The sequence below is a fragment of the Pempheris klunzingeri genome, chromosome 3 (assembly GCF_042242105.1).
Source record: "Pempheris klunzingeri isolate RE-2024b chromosome 3, fPemKlu1.hap1, whole genome shotgun sequence".
NCBI lineage: Eukaryota > Metazoa > Chordata > Actinopteri > Acropomatiformes > Pempheridae > Pempheris > Pempheris klunzingeri.
This window is the reverse complement of record NC_092014.1, coordinates 2,761,810-2,783,178: the sequence shown is the minus strand read 5'-3', so window position 1 is coordinate 2,783,178 and position 21,369 is coordinate 2,761,810. Positions and strand designations below refer to the sequence as shown.

The 21,369-nt window shown below is 44.4% G+C and overlaps 1 protein-coding gene across 1 annotated transcript; it reads right to left on the bottom strand.

Annotated features, from left to right (window-relative positions):
• Positions 1 to 340: 340 nt before the first annotated feature.
• On the bottom strand, positions 341 to 19,544 carry LOC139225750 (hexokinase-1-like). The gene is made up of 18 exons (XM_070856596.1): positions 19,193 to 19,544; positions 17,034 to 17,196; positions 12,501 to 12,649; positions 11,309 to 11,428; positions 10,913 to 11,008; positions 10,667 to 10,766; positions 10,189 to 10,372; positions 9,743 to 9,898; positions 9,322 to 9,555; positions 8,569 to 8,873; positions 7,501 to 7,649; positions 6,386 to 6,505; positions 6,004 to 6,099; positions 4,451 to 4,550; positions 4,118 to 4,301; positions 3,820 to 3,975; positions 2,675 to 2,908; positions 341 to 1,589 (listed from the first exon to the last, which is right to left on the bottom strand). The coding sequence occupies exons 1-18, from the start codon at positions 19,253 to 19,255 to the stop codon at positions 1,439 to 1,441; spliced, it is 2,760 nt and encodes a 919-aa protein (XP_070712697.1). The 5' UTR covers positions 19,256 to 19,544; the 3' UTR covers positions 341 to 1,438.
• Positions 19,545 to 21,369: the final 1,825 nt, after the last annotated feature.

The window sequence follows — 21,369 nt, the reverse complement described above, 5'->3', positions numbered from 1 at the left end:
GGAAATTGGTTGTATTACCAATAAATACCAATCTCAGTCCAGACAAAAGCAGCTGTTTGATCTCTAGCCTGTATTGATGGATGGATAGATGCACTTTATTGTATAAATAAGATAAATGCACAGTAAGGAAAAAGTAAAAACACCCGAGGAAGGGGGAAATTGGGAATAAATTGGTGTTAATGCTGAGCTACAACATGCACAAACACTTCAACTAAGCTCCACGAGAAGCTAATTTCTCTTTTCCTTTTGTATCTGATGATGATCGAGCTCCCCCGTCGAGCATTACAAGTTCAGGCACGCCTCTGCGGCTGCTTCGTGGTTTAAGAAAGAGACATCAGGATTTACTCCACAACAAAATATAATTTAATGAGTTCACTTTTCACTGTGTCAATCACAAATCTATAGTGATGTAAAAAAAAAAAAGAGAGAGAGAGAAAAATGATCCAGTGCTCTCCTTTGTCTTAATGTAAGGCATGCAGTCTCCACAGAGCTTTGGACATTGAAAGCTACAGGTCATCACAGTAGGACACACTGACACTCAGCCACAAATACACACTAAAGCGCTCACAGTATCCACTCGTTTCTCGGGGGCCCAATAAACATTTATTCTCTGCACGTACAATGAGTAGAAGTGGGATTCATCACAACACCAAAAGTATAATATTTCACAAATAGCAACAGGATACGCTAACACTTCCACGTGGGCCTTTTCTACCCTCTCAGCTCACGAGGAATAAATGGTACGGTGCTGCTGGAATACTTGAACATGTGAGTTATACATTGATAGTTACACAAAAAGGGGTTAGTAGCCTAGTAGCGTCTTGTGTGAGCATGTTGCACATAAAATGAAGGTGGTTTTTTTTTTTAACAGCCGTGACTCTTGCATTCAACCCTATGCAGCGAGCCCTTGTGGAACTGGTTTTCTGAACCAGTGGAACCTGTAAAAATGATTTTACATCATTCCGCGAGAAGGACGTCCTTCATTGGGAAGTTACACTGAAATGCTGCAGCTGTAACTGTCATAAAAAAGTGCTGACATTTTCTTGTGTCTATGGTGCAAAATCCTAATGACCTCTGGGACTCAAAGTGGCATCAGCTATATAAATACAATTATATATTTGCCTCCATATAAAAATAAAATTAGCAATACACAAATATTGCACACCTAAGGAGTTTAGATTTATCAGATTATTGACAAGCTATTGAGGAAAATGTACAAACGTGGAAATAATAAACCCTCTGGTGCAGTATAAATAAATATTTAGATATTCAGCTTTAATTCCCTATTCATGCAGCATGTCTCTCTGGCTGTGGGGGGGCCAGGTGGGGCAGAGGTGGAGTCACGGCTGCCAAGAGGGGATGGAGTTGGGCTGTGCGGAGGGTGAAGGTCACGGTGGAGCAGCGGGTACTTCTGGAGCGCAGGCGAGGGCGGAGCTCCTCAGTGCTGCTGGGCCTCCAGCTCTCTCTGGCGGCAGCCCACGGCAGTGATGAGGGCGGCCCCCTTGCCGCTGCCGTCCTCGGAGAGCAGGAAGTTGACGTCACATTTTGGGGCCAGTTCCTTCACTGTCTGCTGGAAGATCCGAGAGAAGCTGAGGGCAGAGGGCAACAGGAAACTATGGTTGGGACGCCGTTCGCTACTGAACTCAAAGAAGTGAGAGGATGAGCAGCACAATTATGATATCTGGATAACTGAGGGTGGAATGAAGTTAAAACAGTGGTTGTTTAATGAGACGCTCCCCTAGTAGCTCCTTTTTATCTACAGTGAACCTAATATCTTAACCCTTTACTCCACTAAATCCACTGTGTAGGTTTTATTTTTATGAAAAGTGGCAAATCATTTGAAAGGAGGATGATGTGATCAAAGGTGGCGACGTACAGGACTGTTAAAAAACAAGTGTGCCATGAATGTCATGGCTGAAGTGTTAAAAAACTGCAGACTCTTGGTGCCTCATGGATAATATATTAGTCATTTATATATGTGTTATTGATACTCTGTTATTACATCATTTTATATTCTAGCCAGCTGCAAAAGTCAGCACTTCTTTTATTGCCCTTTTTGGACGCCAATAATGTTTGATACCCTGAAGCGTTTAAAAAAAAAAAAAGACGGCACCAGTGATGAGACGGCTCGTCTGAGTCACTGATGGAGAGATGATGTGAAAAATGTCTTGATTAAGACTTGACAGTAGTAGTAAGTAATTGGGAGACTTTTTAGTGTCTAAAGCAGGTTAGAGTTTGCTGAAGAAGTCATTAAACCCTCTACTATTGCTAAAATAAAATAATAATGTCTGCAGTTTGTCCAAAAGCCACAGTAAACAGTAAATTTCTATAAATAAGAAGCTGGGAGCATTTTTGCTTGATAAGTTTCTAAATGTCTCCTTTGTCAACCAGGTAATTGATTAATTGACTAATGACTTCAGCTCTAAGGCCACTGAGGTTGATTATCTTATGAAAGGCTTCATTATTACTTTCCTCAGATTTTAGAGATCCCCTTTGTGTAAACTGACCTCTAAAATAACAGGAATCAAAAATGCAACGTCGCGTCCACGCTTCTGAAATGATTCATACAAGAAACTAAAAAAGATAAAAGCCTTGCAGCCTGGTGAAATTCAATCTGTCCTCAGTCTTTCTCCCCTAAACACACCCACTATTATGTTCTTATCCCGTGTCTTACTGTGGGTGCAGCTTGTACAGCGTGCCGTCCACGCCCACGGTGATGTCCAGGTGGTCCAGGCCTCTGTTCTCACGAATCTTGTCCACCACGGCAGCCATCCCGGCTCCACAGATCTGAGCCGCACGGCGGGACACTGTGCCACACACCTCCTTGACGATAATACTGTCATCACAGGTGCTGTCGAGCCCCAGCTGCTGCAGGATCGCCCTGACCTGCAGCAGCGCCAGACGATCGCTGTGGAGCGGGAGAGGTGGGGAGGAGGAGGGGGGAGAGCGTGTCAGAGGTCAGCCAACAGCAGGAGGGTCACCGGATACCTCACAGCTGTTCCCCGAGGCTAAGGTAGGCTTAAACAGTGTATAAACTCAAGTCGTCACATTGCCTCCCCCTCCTCCTCCTCCTCTTCCTCTCATACCTGGTGTGTTATCCTCCGAGACGCTACTTTTCTGTGAACAATGCTGCTGAAGCACAAGCTTTTATGCACTTATCCTCTCAATCATACTACTCAGCCAAGGACTGTGTATACCAGATATATATATTCTATCATATTTTAACAGCACTGCCAACTATAGCTGGTGTTTCAGGTTCCCTGCTACTTTCCTGCTTCCATTATTTTCACTTACAGTATGAAAATCAACATGCACGGCTACACAACAACATACAGTTGTTGGTGCAGATGTGATTTAAAAACAACCGTCTTGTGTCAACAGGAATGTAAATATAGCAAAAATGAAAGCAAGCTTCATTTTCATCCTCTAAGGGAACTCAAATCTGCCTCCGTAGGCTTCGGAAAATGGCTGCTAATGCAAACGATATGTGTTTTTAACTAAATGAACTGAACATGCACAATCTCTGGGATTGTGTGTTGAAGAAAAATCCACCAGCAATTTGTAATTATAATAATTTCTTACCACCATGCTCATAAAATCCATCCTGTCAGAGGCTGAATAGATCTCTTTATCAATGATTTGTTACCAGTGTGACGTTGAAAATGATTCAAATGCATAAAAATCTGCTAAATAAAAAATTACCACCAAAAAGCCCCAGAATGAGATATCACAAATGGCTTCCTGTTTTGTTTGCCTTGTCTTGCAAACTGGGATTTGATGTGTCTAAAAGCCACTGCAGCATAGGAGCTGTTCACCCACCTCTCTATCTGCGACAGGAACTTTGTCTCGAAGATGCCCCTGGTCTTCAGCGTCTCTGAGATCTGTCCCCGGAAGAGGAAGCCACGTTTGGTCAAATCAATCAGGATCTGCCTGACGATCTCTCCGAGGTACATCCCGCTGCACATCTTCTCATATCTGGTATGTAGAAGGAAGAGACAAATCTTAGCCAGCGGTCAGAAGACAGTATCTTCCTTGGTTTGCTGATATCTGCTGTGTGCTCAGCTTGGACAGCAGCTCTCTGTCAGAGGTGTTCAGACTAGCCGTGCTTTGTCTTCACCTTTGTTTGCCTTCGTTGAGCGAGTTCTCGTCCACCGCCTGGTCGTACTTCGTCCTGATGTCATCCAGGCAGCCGTTGTCCCCGAACGCCCCCCACTCCATGTTGACGCACATACGGCCCTCGTTTCCCTCCACTATCTCGATGTTCTTCGCCTCCTCCATGTAGCAGGCGTTGCTGCCCGTCCCTGAGAGGACAAACATCACAGAACATCCATCTCAGAAACCCTGAACGGTGCCTCATCTCCTAACCCTAACCTTTTTAATAACAAATTTATAGATTGAATGTCTTTATGGGACAATTTCCAACAGCGGTGGTGTTTTTTTTTTAAATCACCTGCGATCAGCCCCACCTCACAGGTGGGTTCCTCATAAGCACAGGTCATCATCGTCCCCACTGTGTCGTTCACTATGGCAACCACATCCAGCTCAAACTCCTGTGAAACCAAACGGCAAGAAAATGAATCGCAGGTAGAGGATAGGACCAGATTTCATGTGTTACAGTAAGAATGAATGCGTAGTGTTATAATGCAGTAAGTCACTTTTGAATTATTATTATTAAGGTAAAGCTTAATATCTCTTAATGTCTCCACACAAGGAAGATTTATTTTTACCAAAACTAACTGGGACATGTTGTTAAGGACACTTATCTTTACAGGCTAAAGCAACCTTAAGTCCACCTTTTACATCCAGCAGTTGTTGCTAAATGGCTGTGTTTACAGAGGGATTAATATCAGGCCTGGCAACTTTTCAAACGACACGCTGAGCACAATGCATAGCACTCACACTCTTAAGACAGACGACAGAGTCGAACGTACACAAGCTCTGCCAAACACACACACACACAACACAGAGTACCGTCCCGGTCACTAATTCTGAGCATGAATAAGACCCCACACTGCAGACACAGACACACACTCCTCCACAATGTCTGAAAGTAGGTTTTCCCAGGCGTTATGACATGCTATTGCAACAATAACCACACACCGCTCCGGTCCCGCACTGCTTTACCTGTCAGTTAATGATTTACAGTCACTTAATACTTACTGGATTCTCCATCTAAAAGGGTGAAATCGATATAGGAAACTCAAAAGTGATGAAATATGATTAAACAAAACTTCCTGAATACAAAACCGATGCAGTAGTCAGTGCTAGTGTGTGTTTGTTTATGAGTGATCGGCCAGCTGTAATGTGTACTGTGTGTGTGTGTGTGTGTGTGTGTGTGCCAGGTCATAACAGGTGCTGTTTGCCTTCATGCTGGAGCTGCAGTATTGCAGGTCCAAAGGGTTAGCACGTAGCCACGCGATGAGAGGTAGTGGGCTGGTGCAATATGCAGCTGAGTGTTTGCCCATTAAATTTCACAAAGAGATCAATCAGACAGTTTTGTCCCGGAGAGCAGGAACAAACTTAATCAGAAAAAAACAAACCCCGGCTGCAGAGCTTGGACAGACGTCAGGTAGCAGTTAGCTTATCAGCTAACAAGTCTGTTAATCAAACGTTTGTCAGATTGTTGTCTTGAGTTTCTTTCAAAGACGACAATCTGATGACAAATTATTAAAGATGCATTGGTCCCAAAAAGCTTAAATGCAGTTTTGCACTTTTAAAGTTCTTGACAAACCAAAGAAAAACTGCATCAGGGCTTTAAAGCAGCAGCCATGAGTTCATATCAACTCTGCAATTAATTTCTTTCAAGTTTAAGTTCTTTTTTTTGTCTAACTCCCACTAAATCATACTGTTTTATGTCTTATTGTGGCAGCACAGGTTTGCCACAGTCAGACCGACTGGAGCTGCATGTTGAAGGTAGTGTGGTGTGTTTGCGTTGGTGTCTGCAGCTCTGGTAACATAACACCTACTGATAATCAGATGACACACTTCCTGTTTTGTCATTACCTCTTTCCTCTTGATGGCCTCCCGAAGCAGCTCCACCACGTCTTCACCCTCGCAGTCCGTGGCCTTGAAGCCTTTGGTCCAGGTCACGAGGATCCCCTGCAGAGCACGATACACTCACAGTGAGGATGTCGTGCAAATACTGTTTGGAAAAGGTCAACGCTCTTATATGACACGCCGTCGTCACGTAAAGGTTGAGGGTTAGAGAGGTCTTGTGACTAGAAGGTCTGCTCTTACACATTGGTAGTACTGACATGTTCTTGAATATTGTTCTCTCAGTAAGTCAGGAACAGGAAGTCTGTGTGTGTGCTCTAACTGGTTCTTTTTTGTGGCCCGTATTACAAAACACGTGCGCTAGTTTTGAGGTAACTGGTGGGGAACGTACGGCGTCCAGGCTGGTCTGATGACACGGGAAGGAGAAGGTGAAACCCAGCGGCAGCCGAGCGCTCTTCATCCCCATGTAGTCCAGGAAGTCGGAGATGCAGTGCACAATGTGGTCGAAGAGCTGGAAAGAGAGACGGGCGTTTAGTGGTTTGCTTACTGGGAGCTATGGTTTAGGCTTGATGTCGCTTTGAGATGAAGAATGTTCAGATGCATCCTGCACATGTTGTTAACTGTGGCTATTGGGTGTCAAAAACATGTACTTTCCTTGTTTTTGACATAGATTTATTTCTTTTCGTATATTTCCTGCTCCCTGTTTGACATGTTATAGCCACAATTAACAATATTTGGAAGATGCATGCACACATTTTTGTCTAGCGTGTACTTACACTACTCACTAAAAGTTAGGGATATTCAACTTTCAGGTGAAATATATGGAAAATGTAAAAAGTGAATGCTACAGTGATATTATATCATGAAAGTAGGGCCTTTAAGTAGAAGCATACACTGGTGATTTCCTCATTTTAAACAATTTATTGAAAGAAAATCTACCAACAGTGGTAGGTATACCACAACAAAACATTTTCAGTGTCTCAATAAATTGGGACGTGGCCAAAGGACGTCCACTCCTCTCCTTTCTGTGACTCTTCCAGTCTCTGTATCACTGTTCCAACCTCCTGATGACACTCTGTGACCCTCTAAGCTCAGTGAACACCTCCGTCTGAGGACTTCCTGTTTGAAGCCTCCAGTGTTGAGGTGCTGCTGATCAACTGTTAGGTGTCGTCTTGGTCTCATGATGTCAGAATGTGAACAGCAGGATGAGGAGGACTGTTTAAATACCAATTCTACCTGAAGCAGGAAATGTATTGGTGGATTCATGGATCAAACCTGTTGTGAATGTTGCTGTTAAGCTTCTTGTTAGAGAACAGCAGCTGGTGCAGAAAGTACTGAGACACTGAACAGTTGGACATGTGCATTCAAAGGTTTAGAGAAGGTCACATTAAGTTCACCTGGAAAGGTTAGAATGCATTTTAGGTTCATCCTGAAATTTCACCTGAAAGCTGAACATCCCTAACTTTTAGTGAGTAGTGTGTGTTCACACAGAAAAGATTTCATTACCTCTTCCCCTGTTCCCTGCATGACTTCTATGGGAATGGCGTAGATTTTGTTATGCATCTCCACCGATCGCCTCTTCCCGCTGCGAATCTTTACCAGAAGCACGCGGAAGTTTGTCCCTCCGAGGTCCAGAGCGAGGAAATCTCCGTTCTCTGGATGGCGAGAAGAGACACCGCGTTAGGCCGAGAGCCAACAGATCCTAATCCGTCACCACTGAATAGCTTTTCTTCCACTGGATTTACTGGAAAGCCGGAAATCATGTTTGTCTTGATTTTTTTTTTTAGGAGTTGAGCATTCATTATATTTCATAACACCACTCATTTATCTGTAGAATAGGCTTTTCATCTTCAAGTGCATGTGATTGTGATGTTAAACTCTTCACTGCCAACATTAAAGGTGAGGTGAAGGTTTAACATAACAACGAAGATATGCTGAAGATCTTTTTATAAATGAAGTGGAAGATCTTGATTGAAGACCTGGAGAATTTAGTTGAATCTTTGTTCACATCATATTTTAAAACCAGACGTGGCAACGCGAGCGCAAATAACATAGTTTGACCCAACAAAAGTGATCCAGCATTTCTAAAAAAAAGCAGCCAGTCACAGTAAAAAACAGGTTTTCAGAAAATCGATTGGTGGAAAACGACTCCCTGATCAAAATGATTGATGTCATCAGCACCAGGTCAGTTATCTAACTGTAAACCAAGACTCTGACCTCTATATTTTTAATATGCTTTGATTACATACATAAGATTGACTGATCAATCGCATTCGGCTCATCTTATTTCATGATCCGTTTAGTTACTTGGTGATTAGCATAAATAATTAATCATTAAATATGGAGTTTTTACTGAGTGGTGTGATGCAACAGTCTAGTTTTCCCCTAAGATCAATAATACATTTCATAATAGTGTCATGTTTCCCTCTCACGTTGGCTTAACGGCTTCTTTTAGGCAATAATAAGTGAAGGACTGCTGCTGATCTCCATCCCTAAACAGAGATTAGAATAAGAAACAAGCTCTTGTACTGGGTCCTTCCCTCCCGACCTGTCTCTCTCTCTCTTTTGACTCACCTGTTCCATCTGGTGTACTTCGCACAAAAGTAGGCAACATTTTGACCGTAGCTTCCTGGTGGGTGTCCTTCTTGAGGCCCTTTTCGATCTCAATCCTCATGCGCTTCTTCACCTCTAACAGCTGGGCTTTGCTCAGCCGGAACTCGGCCAAAGTCTGCTGAATCTGGCGCGCCTGCTCCGTCAAACGGTACGCCACTGCTGTCACCATGGCAGCGCCTTTCGCACTCCCACTCTCGGACAGCAGGAAGCGGACGTCCGAGTCGGGGACCAGGCGGCGCACCGTCTTGTGCAGGCGGCGGGCGTATCTGTGTTGGGAGAGTGGAAGAGAGGCTTAATCAGTGAAACAAAATATTTAAGTTTAACTGGGGAAGATGCTGCAGCATAAAATGTTTATCACAATATAGGAAAGCTGACCTGCATCACAATGAGATATTCCTGAATTTAGCATTAACGTAGGGTTTAATCCAACCCTTCAACCAGATTAGCTCTTGCAAAATGAATTTTATGAAGAACTGGCATGATTTGGATTTGAGTGGGTGGTGTTTTTTTTTTTTTTTTTTTTTAAATCTTCCCACCATCTGTGCATCCTCTGGATTCCTCACAGGTTCTTGTTTGTCTTGCCTCGGTTTCCTACGTACCTCAATCTGGTTATGATGCTTCTTTTAGGGGGGAAGGGAACATCGAGGCAAAAATGTGAAGCATAAATCAGTCCTCCTTCCCTTCTGCCCCCCCCCCTTCTCAAAGAATACTCACTGTGGGTGCATCTTGTAGAGAGACCCATCGATGCCCACGGTGGTGCGAAGGCGCGCAACTCCTTTGTTTTCCTTTAAACGAGCGAGGATGCCCCCCAGAGTTGAAGCAATTAGATTTGCTGAGCGGAAGGACACGATGGTGCATACGTGCTGCACAGCCAGACAGTCTTCATCTGAGGGCTCCACCCCGAGCCTGGTCAGGATCTCCATACACTTCTTCAGTCCTTCTTTAGTCCTAAGACGACAGGAATTAGAGGTCAGCAGTTATATGCCAGTTTTAGGGTCAGTTACTACTTTAAAACTCAAAAATATTTACGGTCTTGAACAGTGAAAATGAGCTTTACTTTGAAAAACTTTTCAGCAACAACAAAAAATTAATTTTCTCTTATGTGTTTGCAAAGCAAGTCAGTCCGCCAACTCACTTTTCAATGGCAGAAACGTGTTTCGTTTCAATCTTCCCTTTGGTCAGGAGCTCAGGTGTTATCCGTCCCTCAAACAGAAGCCCCTCTTTGGCCATCTTGACCAGGATGAGTCGAACCAGCTCTCCCATGTACATCCCGCTGGCCATCTTCTCAAAGCTGAGCGGAAGCAGAAGCACAGCAGCGTTTTCAGACCATGTTTCTTCTTTTTGTAAGGCTCGTATCCTCGTTCTCTTCTTCTAGAGTGGGACTTAATGGATCTACTCTACAATACTAAGTGTACAGTGACACAGAAAACAAACAAGATGATGATCCTGATAGAAAAATCACCCACACTGCTTGTGACTGTGCTCCAGTTTAAGAACTAGGATCTCTGAACTCACTGGGAAAAAGAGTTTTTAAAACACGATCTATACTTGCTCAGTAAAAGGTTTGAGGGAGGTGCTTACAGCTGCTTTCCTGGGTTGATGGAGCCCCTGTCGATCTCACGGTCAAACTCTGTGCGAAGGTCCTCTAGGGACCCGTTATCCCCGAAGGCACCCCACTCGGTGTTGATGCACATCCGCCCTTCGTCTCCCTCCACCAGGTCGATGTGACGTAACTCCTCCATGTAGCAGGCGTTTGTTCCCGTTCCTGTAAGGATGCAGAGCTGCATGACTTTTGCTCTGTAGAGCTCAGTAGAGGAGGAGGAAGAGGAGGAGGGTGCATTGTTTTAATGGATTCCAGGGTTAGGATTATGATTCCTCTGGCGCCCCCACATGTAGAGCTGTGCTGATGCTGCTGTGGGGTGCTTTGGATGCATGTGAGCTTTTTTAAAAAAGCTTTGTTCAAAGATTAAAATGAACAGCACAACAATTTAGATCAAGTGACTCGCTCAGTTTGTGTAATCTACTTTGTTTGCCCTTCCATGGCTGTCTGTGTCCTTACCGATGATGATGCCGACTTCACAGCGCTGATCGTCAAACCCGCAGGTCATCATGGTGCCGACCGTGTCGTTCACCACCGCCATGATGTCTGCTTCATAATCCTGAGAGAACAAGCATGTGTCAATGATAGAGGATGATTTTCTCAGTAGTCACTATGGGCCAGTGTATTTAGGAAAGCACCAAACTGTGACTAAAATACTTTTTTTTTATACCTTAAGCACATAGTTTAGTTAAAGGAAGAGCTCACCCCTCGTTTCTTGATGGCCTTGCTCAGGAGCTTCACAACATCCATGCCTTCCACACCGCTGGCTCTAAACTTCTTTGTCCACGTCACTAAGACCGCCTATAAAACAAGTGGTTTTATGAGGACAAGCTGAAGTTACAGTTTGGATAGACTTGGCAAGTCCCAAACATCCGTCCGTTGCTATTCCAGCCACGGCGTCGGTGTCCAACAGCACCTTCGACGCTTCCTCCTGATGCTTTTTAAAGGGCAGTTACACAATATTCAGCTAAAATCAGTTTTTTTTTTATACACTTTGTCTCCACAAGATCAGATAAACATCATCCATGTCTGAGAGTTGATTGTGGGACAGTTATTCTCTTATCTTCGAGCTCTACGACACACAGTGTTCAGTGTTTTTACCTCGTCTAGTTTGGTCTGGGCGCAGGGGAAGGAGAACGTAAATCCTACAGGAAGCTTTTTATCCTTGATTTTCTGCTTCTCCATGAAGTCGCTCAGGCAATCTGCAACATGGTCGAAGAGCTGCGGACAGAAAAAGGCCCATTTATATTCTGTAGAACAACAAGACAACAAACCTTTTGGCCAACTTTTAGTTCCTGCCTGGCAGCTTTTCAGATTTCTTCAGTTTAAACTTTAAGAGTCCTTATATGGGAAAATATCACGTGTTTCCCTAATGAAAGATAAGTGTGTTTATTACTCACTTCCTATTTTACACTCCAGTTTATTAGCCACATCTGTGCAAAGCTAGTGCAGTCTGATTCAACAGCCCAGCCTTAAGTTAAATACATTAAACTGGGCTTAAGGGGAGGATTCATGCAGGACTGCATTAGTTTTTGCTAAATCTACTTAATGAACTGACAACTGAGCGTATGTGTCACATTTTCGGGGCCAGATAGATTAATGAAGACGTACTATATGTAATTTATAAGTGATTTTAAACTGCTCTTGTATTTAGAAAACTTCACCGTGATGAAGACCGTTTGGCTTCACGCATCTAACGTGTGTATTTTACCAAATAACTCCCCGTTAGTTTGAAACCAACCGCCGTGTTAACAGACGTGTTCATGCAGCAGCACGTTACACGTCTGGCCAGCTGTCACCTTGACATTTCATTAAAGAGCATCTGTCCGTGGTCGGCCCGTGGAAGTCTCTGCTCTGATCTAATCACACGGCCTCAGACAGTCGCTCCTGTTTTGGTTATCACGTTACAATACGGCCGCCAGCTGTTCTCCACGAGTTCACTGAAGGTCGCCGCAGGTTCTGACTTCACCCTCATTGTTGTCGGTGTTACTGAGGAGGTCACTTTACACACATGTGATCCCCCCCGACCTGACCTTTTGATACTACTGTGCTCCGTGTGGAGGGCAGACGCAAACACTGGATGTTTTGAGGGGAAACAGTTGAGTGTCTGGTCTTCGTCGGGGAGTATTTGTTGATGATGAGGATTAGAACATGTGGACAGTTTAGATAACGTCTGCCATGTTTTTAGCTAAATCCGTCCAGTTCTGTGGCCTTTTTAGGAAATAACCAGACTGTCTGGACCACAAAAGTTTCTAAACTGAGACTCCAGAAAAGTTTTTAAGCTTGTGTTTACCCGTGACCCGCTGCCGTGGATGATGTCGTCAGGGGTGTCGTAGACCTGGCTCTCCATTTGCACCGGCTGCCTCTTGTCCTGTGTCACTTTCACACGCAGGATCCGGAAGTTCGACCCGCCGAGGTCCAGAGCTATAAAGTCCCCCTTTTCTGTCAAAATAAAAATGCAGATTATTTTTTTTTTTTTTTAAATTCAAGTGCTTATTACAGGTGCACAGGTTGAACTGTAATACCTCCTCCCTTTAGATGAAGTTTAAGTGTCTGTAGGTGGCGCTATTATACAGCACTTGCCTGCCCCCAGCTATGGTGGGAGCTACAGTTGGTCTTATCTATTAAAAACAAACCAGAGGACAAACTGTAGTGTATTTCCTGGAAATGCAAAGCTTGAATCACCATCTATAAATGAGTAAAACTGACATACGGTATCAATAATTCTTTTAAATGTGAGGCAGAGCTGAATCATCATATTAGAATCTGCTTTTGTTTGTTGTTTGGTTCTCTGTTAGAGCTCATCATCGTTTCCACTTAACACACAACATGTATCACACAGAGCTCTTTCCTCAGGTCACTGCAGGAATAAAGTCAACAGTAAGAAAGTAAACCACAAATGTTTGCACTTTGCACAAAGTGTATATGATCCAGGATCTCTTAGAGAAAACACAGACATGAGCAGTGCCTTCTCCTTCTCCAGATCCATGTGTGTGTGTGATAAAACACACACACACACACCAAACTCTTGATTAAGCTGGTTATGTAAACAACCACAACCTGAACCAGCCCGAAAAAGGGGAAGTTCCCTTTTCGACCTGGTTTTAAGATGCACGTCTGCTTGTTTTCCACGGCTCCTTTATGTGAGTGCAGCCACCGGCCAGGTGCTGAGGTAGAGTCTCGCTGCAGGCGAGACGCCAAAGCGTAAACCGATCCCCAGCGGAGAGAAGCTTCGTATAAACAGCTGATTTCATTTAGTTTACTCCAAAACAAACACACAACTTATTACTTCTTCAAAGTCACAGGAAGTTCTTATGAATTTATACGTTAATGTGATAATAATTTCTGATATATAACGACATCTTTGTGTTCTCTTTTTGGATTAAAACGGTCGATCCAGCGTTTATCTAAAGGAGAGTTAGAGCTGCAGTGAAAGCGTAGAGGAGGATTAAGTGTCTTGCCAGTGGACACTACAGCAGAACACATGATCGTGTGTGTGTGGAAGTGCATTTGCTGTTGCAGGGATCAGACCTGTGACCTTTCAGCCACGAGAAAACATTCAGGACATCCTGCCTCCCGACGGAACAATGTTGTTCATGCGGTGCTGCCATGACTATAGTGTTTGCTGCGCTGCACTATTTATCTTCCTGACCTGACTGGAATGAGATGTGACCAGGCCTCACATATAGAAGTGTTACTGATTTGCTGCAGCACTTTACGGCTCCTGTCCCGCGATAATCTCTGTGCTTCGGTTCCTGTACGTACATGATAGATTTTCAGTCTTTTTATAATTAAAAGCCAATCAAACCCAGTGTCAAACCATCATTAAGTACACAATTAAATACTGGCAACAAACTGTAATCCCCAAAAAAATCAGAGGCACCCAGACAGGAAGAGATGAAGCCGTGCTCACACATTTAGATCGAACAAAGTGTGTCCCAAACCTCGTGAGCTTTGAGTCAGACACACTTAACTTCAGAGCCGTGATTGAAAACTTGATTAATTCTGCCTTGATGACCTTTGAGAGCCTCCTCCTCCTCCTCCTCCTCCTCCTCCTGTAGCGTGATGACTACACCTCCTCCTTTAGGACGTGTTGGTTGTGGGACACAGAACGAAATTGGTTGGACTGAACTCCTTCCAAAGACGGGCCGAGGGTTTTTCTTCTTTGCTTTTTGTGGTCTGGAGAGGCTCACTGAGCTTTTGCATTGATAAGAGATCATCACGAAGTAAAAACCAGTTTGATTAGATCAGCCTGTAACCGATCAAGAGACGGTGACAGACTCCTTTTGCTACTGGATTTTCTTCCATTTTGGTTTTACATTTTGGAAAGTGGTCCGTACATGTGTAGCGGGACTATTTACACTATTTAGACGTCTCGACAGTTTATGACAAAGGTTAAAGCTTCGCCCTTGTTTACTTAACTTTATTATAAGCTTCCAGCAGCATCCATCATCCGTCTCCATGACAACTGAGTAAACTATCCTAGGTGATTTGAAAGCTCCAGGAAAAAGCTTGTGATTTAGTGCACCTTGAATTAAGATTGTTTTTCCATTCATTGCATCTACACCTCATTAGATTGAAGCTGGATTTGTCAAGCAAAAGGCAAAATGTTGAGATTTAATTAGCTTTTCCCTTTTAGTTTAATCTCATTACAACACTAAAGGTTATTTTGAACTGATATCATTCGAGCTTAGCCATGATTTCATGTTTTCATTTTCCTTTGAGACGCACAGAAAGTCCTCCCTGAGGGGTTTGATGAGATCAACTGGATGTAAAGTTGTCTTTTTTTCATCCGTCCCGTCATGTCTGCCGTTCCTGAGCACACTTTCTCACAACGTGTCACTGGGTTTTAACAGTCGGCTTGGCTTCAACTCTGCCCTTTGCTTGATCCCGCCAACCTCATGTAGTTGTTGAAACCTGCGGCTATTTATAATGCGAGAAAGTCTCTGCTGGCCAGGCGCTCGGTTTTATTTCTGTGTGCAGGAGCTGTTTACTAACAAGAAGAAGTTATCCTGCTGTGTCAGAGAAAACCCAAACACTCAGAGTCAGAATTATTTCAGAATTATTAATTCTTGTTTCTCCAGGAGCTACATTATCGTACCCTAAAAGGATCTGATCATTAAAATATCCTGACATTAAAGTGAGCATTGTTTACCTTAAGCTTGAACATGGCAACCCATTGATAAAGAATAAGGTTTTAAAATGCTTCTATGTTGTTTTATTAGCTTTCTATTTACCTTATACGTGTTATTACATCTTCTCATCCCACCTCTGTCAGCTTTTATTTTGAAATTTTATTGCTTTGTGAAAATATTTCATCACATTTCTAACATCTATAGATTTCACTGACTCTTCATCTAATGGTGATATTCAGTAAATGACTGCATTATCTTAAAGGTAGTTACTTTAGTATATTGTGAGCCTTTAGTCAGAAGATAACTCACAGGAATAGTTAAATGTTTTCCATCTTCACTCACGTTGAAGGTAATAATCTTAATTTCAGCAGGATCACTTTGGTACACAGTCAGTATGTTACTACAAAAGCCTCAAGTGGCAGCAGGCTGATCCTCCGAGCCGTGAATATTTACTGAGCCGCAGGTTGCGGATGGATCACATAAGCCCGTCAGTGATGTCCTGTTCAGCTCGGATCAATAAAACTGACATGAGGAGGTGCTCATCTGACAACGCGGGCCGCACTTTTATGAGATGAATACAGAGTGTGATGGGGCTGAACTGTTTGACCCTGAGGCTAAAACAATAGTGATCTACTGAGTCCAAATCCAGAGCGCAACACAAAGAGGCTTATGTCACAGAACAGGCCTGTCGATTTTACCACATCAGCACATTGTTTTAGACAGATAGAAACGGGATACATCAGGCGGTGCTTTAACACGCTTACAGTACAGGTAGACTGTATATGGTGCAACAAAGACACCGCGCCCTTTGTTGGGCAGCGAAACTCTTGTTATCGACGTCTGAATGGGATCCTTTCGCCTTTTTTTTTTTTAATGCGATTGAATATGTCTGTCGTCCTCGTGACGCCGCTGCTTTCTCAAAAACACATTCCTCATTTGTTATCGCTGCTTTTATACAGTGGTGCGATTTGACTCAATGCGCAGGAACACGGGGTAAAAACCCTGTACAGAGTTATAGAGCGCAGAACATGGTCACAACATAGTGGGAATGTTGATTAACACGTTGCTGTATCGTCTAATTTTAGTAGGAGCTGCTCCCTTCAGTGTATTAACCACCAGCACTGTTTCCTCCTTTTAGATGCAATAAGAATACATCAATAGGAATTTGTGTAACAGAATAAAATGACTTTTCTTTTCTTTTTTTTGTGCTTTCTAGCTGTTATCTGTTGAATCGTGGGCTGAATCCTGCCGATGGACACTTTCCTTCACTTACAGGACACCAGGAACAGATGCTGAGCAGTGGCAGGTAACTCAGTGTTTCACTAATATTTAACTTCCAGCCGAATATTTTAAACAGAATGTGACCGCCAATCAATACCTTGTTATACCGGGCATGTTGGCATGTCAGGGAGTCCCAGCTTTTCTTAAAGATGCAGAGCACGTTAAAGCTCCTCTCCCTCATTTTGATTAAGTGTTTTATAGTGTTGCTTTCAAACCACTGAAAATATAAAAAGTGAAGAGAGCAAAGCTTCATCTTTGTAGGTGTGTGTGTGTGTGTGGTAACTTCATCCTAATCTTTAGATTCTTTACGGCGGCAAGAACCTGGAAAAAGTTTTAAGATCAGTGAGCTGGTGTCTGGAATATCTTTCTTCTCTCTTTTCTTGCCCCGTGAGCGTTGGTGCACACTGTACCTGATCCGTCGGGGATGGACCTGACGAAGGTGGGCAGCATCTTGACGGTGGCGGTGGGGTTGGTGTCGCGTGCGAGCCCGTTCTCTAATTCCCGGCGGAACCGGCTCATGATGTCCTTCAGCGTCTCATCCGACAAGCGCATGGAGTACAGGTACTTATCGATCTGAGGAGCGGGCACAGAACATAAGAGGTGCAGTCAGTCAGGGGATTTTTCTGACCACAGATGCATCAGTGTGCAAGATGCAATGAACTGCAGGTAACCATAGCAACAATACTCATGGTTCACGTGATGTTATTGGTTAACTGACTGGTGAAATGGGTCTAACCGTGTGTTTAGCTGACTATAAGCTGATATAAGACCATAATGCACCAATAGATGAACACAGTAATGGACTCTGTATTGTTCATCTCCACCTCCATTCAGTATTGTCCTCCGTGGGGACACTCTCAGGTCGTGTTACCGCTTAATTAGCTAATTACACGAGAGGCATGTTGGGAGATCTGGTGCTGAGGCTGAGTGGTGGTACAAAAGTCAATAGATTGATTCACTTAACAGAAAACTCAGCATGTTGCAAGAGGGGACCTGAACGAGGACAGCTCCACCTCCTGAGCCGTCACACTGCTGTAGAAATGTGGTAACCAGTCGGTGCATCTTACGCCTGTTGTAAAATGCCCCCACCAATCAATGCAGCATACTGATCTTGCTTCCTTGTGCTTGTTTAATTGTCGTGTTACAGTCGATTCATCTAATTAATGTAGTCTTTGTTTGGGGGCATCTGCTCCGAGCTCACTGCGCGCCACGAGGGACGCCACAACTCAGAAACCCACTCGGTGCCGTGAAACGCATTAGTTTTCTCACCACATGGTCGTGCTATTATTAGCCCTAAAATAGTAAAGAGTGATGCTCTGTGAGGTGCAGTAACATCGTGGTACAGTGTGGTGTAGAGACAAAAGACTCCTTGTTCTGTTCCCTCTTTAACCGTCAGTGCTGCGGCGGTTTGATCATTTCAATCCTCTCTTCTCCTTCTTCTAGCTGATTTTCTTCTGCATCCGCTCCATCCAGCACCTAACTGAAGCTGCATGATGCCCATCAGTGGTATCACTCTGTGTACATTTCCTCTCAGCCTGGCGTATTTTCATATTCTCTCTGGATACGTTGGAATACCCACTGCTTTTAAACAAAGGGAACACTTGGGAACCTCTGCTGAGTGGAGCAGGAGGTTAATAGGTTAACTTTTTTTTTACTATTATCACACTTCTGTAGCAGATAGATGGATCGTTTGGGCTTCTGCTAAACTTGTCTGTGTTTCTTAATATGCTGCACATGGTTGGATAACTCTCTTCCCCTTAAAGGGTCCTGACTCACCACAGTGGAGTAAATTCCACTAAACCTACTTGTGCAGAAGCACGTGCATCTACTGCACGGTGACATCACGCATGTCATCAGAAATCCTCCCTCCCTCTCCATCTCCTCTGACCCCCTCCTCCTCCTCCTCCCCCCCATGGAAACATCTCCCCCCGGTCGGTCATCCCATTCAGAGGCTAATTTCCACTAAACCCAAGGTCAGTTTGTGTAGATGGCCGGAGGCTCACATTTCACTACTGGCAGAAATGTGTTCTGCTAACGACTTAATGTGTCCGTATTTTTAAACGCAGGGGAAAGATGAAACTGGAGGCAACTGTGAAAGAGTAAGAATCAGTGAGTGGAGAGAGCAGCCGGCCAGGGAGGGAGGGAGGGAGGGAGGGAGGGAGGAGATCGTAGAGCTCACGACTTTTCCCAACAGCCACCTGTCTGCTTCAGACGCCCTGGCAACCGACGCTCCGGAAACACTCGGCAACGACGGTCTGTGTGCAGCACATCCCCACCATCTCTGACCACAGCCCTTCTCAAGGACATCCATGTCAAACACGCTAACCGGCTGGACGAGCTAAAACAGAATCATGTCCAAATTAGAATTCATCATGGCTTCCTCTTCCTCTACTTTCCCAGCGCTGCATCCTCCTCTCCCAGCCTGATAACGCCCCGCAGGCTCACTGCTGACATGGAGCAACCATTTACCGGCGTCCATGGCTGCTGTCACATTACACAACCCCCCACCCACCCCCCAAGTCCAGCACTGAAAGGACCACTGTGGCAGTTTAAAGCTGCTCTCACTCACCTTTTTGAGTTGATCATCCTTCAACTCGGTGAAGTAGTAGGCCAGGAGCTGAGCTGCTATCATCCTGCCTGCACGTCCGCCAGCTTCTGTCAGCGGCTACGAGGTGGTCGGAGAGTAAAGAAGGAGGGGAAGGAAGGCTGCCGTCCGTTCTCTCCTGTCCCCCCTGCGCTGATCCCTCTTTATCCTGAAGTGGAGGAAGAAACAGGCCTGAGCTGAGCACCGTGGCAAGGCAAGGTTAAAAGGAAAAAGTCTGGTGAAACAAGAGCGCAGCAGCAGCAGCCGTGCCTGCTAGTCTGCGACAGGCACACACTTAGAGCCACACACACACACACACACACATACGCACACTTAAACACACAAACACACACAACAGAGGCTGGGTTTGACTGTGTCTCCTCCCTCTGAGCTGCTAGCTCCCTGTTAGCTCTGGGGAGATGCAGCAGCTCTGCACTGGAATGGTGGTTCTGCTATGCCCTGCCCCCACCGAGCACTCTGATTGGCTGGGCTGAGGACGGGAAGGAGAGGAAGAAGGGGAGGGGTGGGGCAGATGAGAGGAGGGGGCTTCTCCTTCAGCAGCAGGGGAGTGAAGGGGAGAGGGAGGGAGGGAGAGAGAGTAGGGGAGGGGAGGGAAGGGAAGGGGGGCGGTGGTGTGAGCTGAAGCACAGAGCTGCATCTGCATGATAACCTGCTGATCTCCTCCCAGCAGCACAAGAGAGCCAAAGACTTCCCCCTCCTCCCCCCCCCCCCTCGCCTCCCCCCTCAGCCGGCACGTCTCACACGTTGCCACGGCACCCAGAAGCGTACGTGCAGATGGGCAAGGCCACCACGCGATGATGTCATCACCCCCTATTCCTGCTGCATCACACTCGGCATCAGCTACGAGCTGCAGCATCCAGTTGGAGAGAGAAGCTCGTGACTGATGGTTTCTTATCTCCTGCAGCACCCTGACAGCACCCTGACAGCACCCTCCCCTCCCCAAACCACCACCACTACTGTCACAGTCTCCTCCAACAAGGGCACCCAAAGACACGCTTGCATGTTGGCACGTAAACACTTGAACATTTATGCAGTAAGCACATTGTGCAAACCTCTCTTACTGTGGATGATTTGGCTCGGAGACTCGGGATGATGTAGAATATTTTCACCTTGAGCTGCGATCTAATGATTGTTTTCAATATCGATGAATCTGATATCTTATTTTCTTGATTATTAGTTTGGTGTAATTTAAATGCCTGTTTCCCAGAGCTCAAGCTGACGTCTCCAGATGTCTTGTTTTGTTCGATCAACAGTCCAAAACCCAAAGATGTTCAACTTATAATGATACGAAACAGAGAAAACTTTTGCATTTCTGCTCGAAAAATAAGTCAAGAGATTGTTTGATTTTTACAGTAGTTGCAGATTAATCGATTGACTAATCGGTTAATCAGTTCAGCTTATCTGTTTTAGGAAAAGTCACCGTTCTGTGTTGTTTTATACAAACAGGAATACCAAAGATGTTAAGATCATAACTTGTTCTGTAGAGACGCACTGTGCTTTGGATGATCAAGGTTTGAGTTATGTCTTCACATAGCAAAATATTTAACAAATATACTTTACGTCTCTGCTTCAAATCCAAATATATAAAAATAATATATATATATATAAAAAATTAAAGCTCCTAAACAAATAAAAACGGGGAAAATTTGGCTCAAACAAAAAGGGATTCTAACGTCCTTCTTGTTTCCAGTTGCATATAAAACTATCTCTATATTTATATAAGTCAAATTACAGGAAAGTGCAACTCACATGTGGAAAAAAGGGGAAAAGTACTGTACTGTTAATATCTGTGCCTAGACTATAGTTTATATTACTAGTATATAGTATAATAGTATATCTGCACGCGCTAACGTTGAAATGTTTTGCCCAGTTTTTGGGGTAGAAGTCAAAGACACAATAAGCCTCACATGTGCTGACGTGTCTGCAGCGATATCAGCTGAATGTTTCCTCTGTTTTCTAAACCCCTTTCAGTCGGTGGGCTGAAGCCCCTCTTTGCATCGATTGATGAGGCCTGACGCAACAAACCTCAGAATTGCTATACATAGACATAGACTTCCTCCCTCCCTCCCTCCCTCCCTCCTCCCCCTGCAGCTCGGTTGCGTCACCACGCTCTACGTAAAATGACCCATGTCTGCTGACTC